The 1,931-nt window shown below is 54.5% G+C and overlaps 1 protein-coding gene across 1 annotated transcript in view; it reads left to right on the top strand.

Annotated features, from left to right (window-relative positions):
* The window catches only part of LBP (lipopolysaccharide binding protein), a 25,297-nt gene that overhangs the window by 4,163 nt on the left and 19,203 nt on the right, over nucleotides 1-1,931 (top strand). Inside the window, exon 3 of the mRNA XM_006764611.2 lies at nucleotides 4-68. Coding sequence (XP_006764674.1) covers nucleotides 4-68 — 65 coding nt within the window. The remainder of the gene's footprint in view (nucleotides 1-3; nucleotides 69-1,931) is intronic.

Raw genomic sequence — 1,931 nt, 5'->3', positions numbered from 1 at the left:
CTCCCCGGGGGCCCCGGGGGCCAACCCCGGCCTGGTCGCCAGGATCACCAACCAGGGCCTGCAGTATGGTAAGGCGCGATGGCTGTGGGCTGGACTGGCTGACCCGCTTGGCACCCGGCTGCTCTGGGTTCGCGGCGCACAGACAGGGCGCTCTTCCTCCGGGCATGTGGCCTTCCGGCCAGGCGGCCCTGGCTGGAACTCTGGCCTCATCACCCAACCGCTGAGTCGCTCAGGCACTTCCTTGTGTTAGCTGGGTTCCCGCCAGTCAACAGACACAAGGATTGGGTGCAAGTAGTTGATTTGGGAGTTGATTTCAGGACACACCGTAGGGGAGAGGCAGTGGGAGATGGGAGAGGGCAGGAGGGCAGGAGGGGAATGTTATTAAACCAGCTCCCACCCAGGGACTGCAGCAATTCCACGGGGGGAAATTCTTGGTAAAGTTTTAAAATATGTGCCTGAGAACTAGAAGTCAGAACGGAGGTTACCTCTGGCCAGTGGAGACCGGGGGGCGCACGAGGGAGCCTGCAGGGTGCTGGGAAGGTGCTGCCTGCCTCTCAGCTGGGGTGGTGGTTACAGGTGTGTATCGAAGCTTTAAAATGACCTGGCAATCCCTTACGATTGGTGCCCTTTGGGTATTTTTGTATTTTATACCTCCGTTTTAAAGAATAGGCAAAAGTAGGAGTATTTTTAAAAGATGCTAAAACAATGCATCAGAATTCATCCATCCATGGGGGGCAAGGGATCGGGGGGTATTTATACACTGCTCCCCACAGAACTGATCAAGGGAAGATCCTCATATTCATGGAGCCTCGATTGCCTTATCTATTAAATGGGGTAATAACATTCCCTCAGGAAAGGTTGCTGGGAGCCCAGACTGGCTGGGGGCAGAGAAGGCAGTCAGGGAAGCCTTCCGGGGGAGGGGAGGGGAGGTAGAACAGGTAAGGGGGAGTTAGCCAGAGGCACGGGGTCGCACACTCCGCACAGGGACCGGCACATGCTTTTGCTGAGGGAGGAATGCACGTTGAAAAGAGGCAGTCCGCTGGTCAGCGGTGTAGGCATGTCCTCCTTGAGGGCAGAATCCTGGCTCCCTCATATTTCAGAACAAACAGAAGGTCCTGTTTATACTGAAACCCTAAATCAAGCAAAATTTGCCTTTGTCCCTTCCGCGTGTGAATGTGCCATGTTTATTTAACCGGCGCTCTGGCGTTGGACTTTTCGGTCCTCCCAGTGTTTTTACTGTGTAAACCCGCCTGGCCGTTCCCGGCATTGCTGAGTGCCTGCTGTGTGCCAGGCACCACGCCAGGGCTGCCTTTGATCCTCCCAGCCCCTGTGTGCTCTGCAGGGGTTTCCTTTCATCCTCGTGCACCCCAAGGAGGAAAGTATCATCACTGGGTTTTGACAGATGGAGACAGTGAAGGCTGAGGACTTGCTCAAGGTCACCGAGCTAGAAAGATGCCAAAGCCTGCATTCTATCCCTAAAATCCTCAGTTTCTGCTGCAACCTGTAATTACCTAACTGCAGCCGGGTCAGACAGACCCAGAACTTCTAAGAGAAGGCTCAAGGCCCCACAGCGCTTGCATCCTTCACAGCTGAGCCTTATCAAGGCACTTCCAAACTCCAAAAACAAAGGAAGGGGAATCTGCAGCCCTCTTCGTAGTTCCTGCTGGGTAACCTCAGGCAGAGGCTAAATTAGCACCTCCTTAGACTCAAGAGCCACTGTACACAGTGGTCAGAGGGCGACCATTCAGATCACAACTTCTCAGAGCTATAAGGGACACACTCGGGGTGCAGTCTCAGTGAGCATCAAAGCCCCACTGAAGCAAGTCGCACCCCAGAAGGGTTTCTCCAGCACAGAAGTTCTCCCACTGCAGACACAGCTGATTCTCACAGCCAATTGGCCGGGAGGTCAATTCCTCCCAGTGAGCCTATAA

The sequence above is a fragment of the Myotis davidii genome, unplaced genomic scaffold, assembly GCF_000327345.1.
Source record: "Myotis davidii unplaced genomic scaffold, ASM32734v1 scaffold38, whole genome shotgun sequence".
Taxonomy (NCBI): Eukaryota; Metazoa; Chordata; class Mammalia; order Chiroptera; family Vespertilionidae; genus Myotis; species Myotis davidii.
Note: the sequence above shows the minus strand (reverse complement) of the source record. Positions and strands in the feature narration are given on the sequence as shown.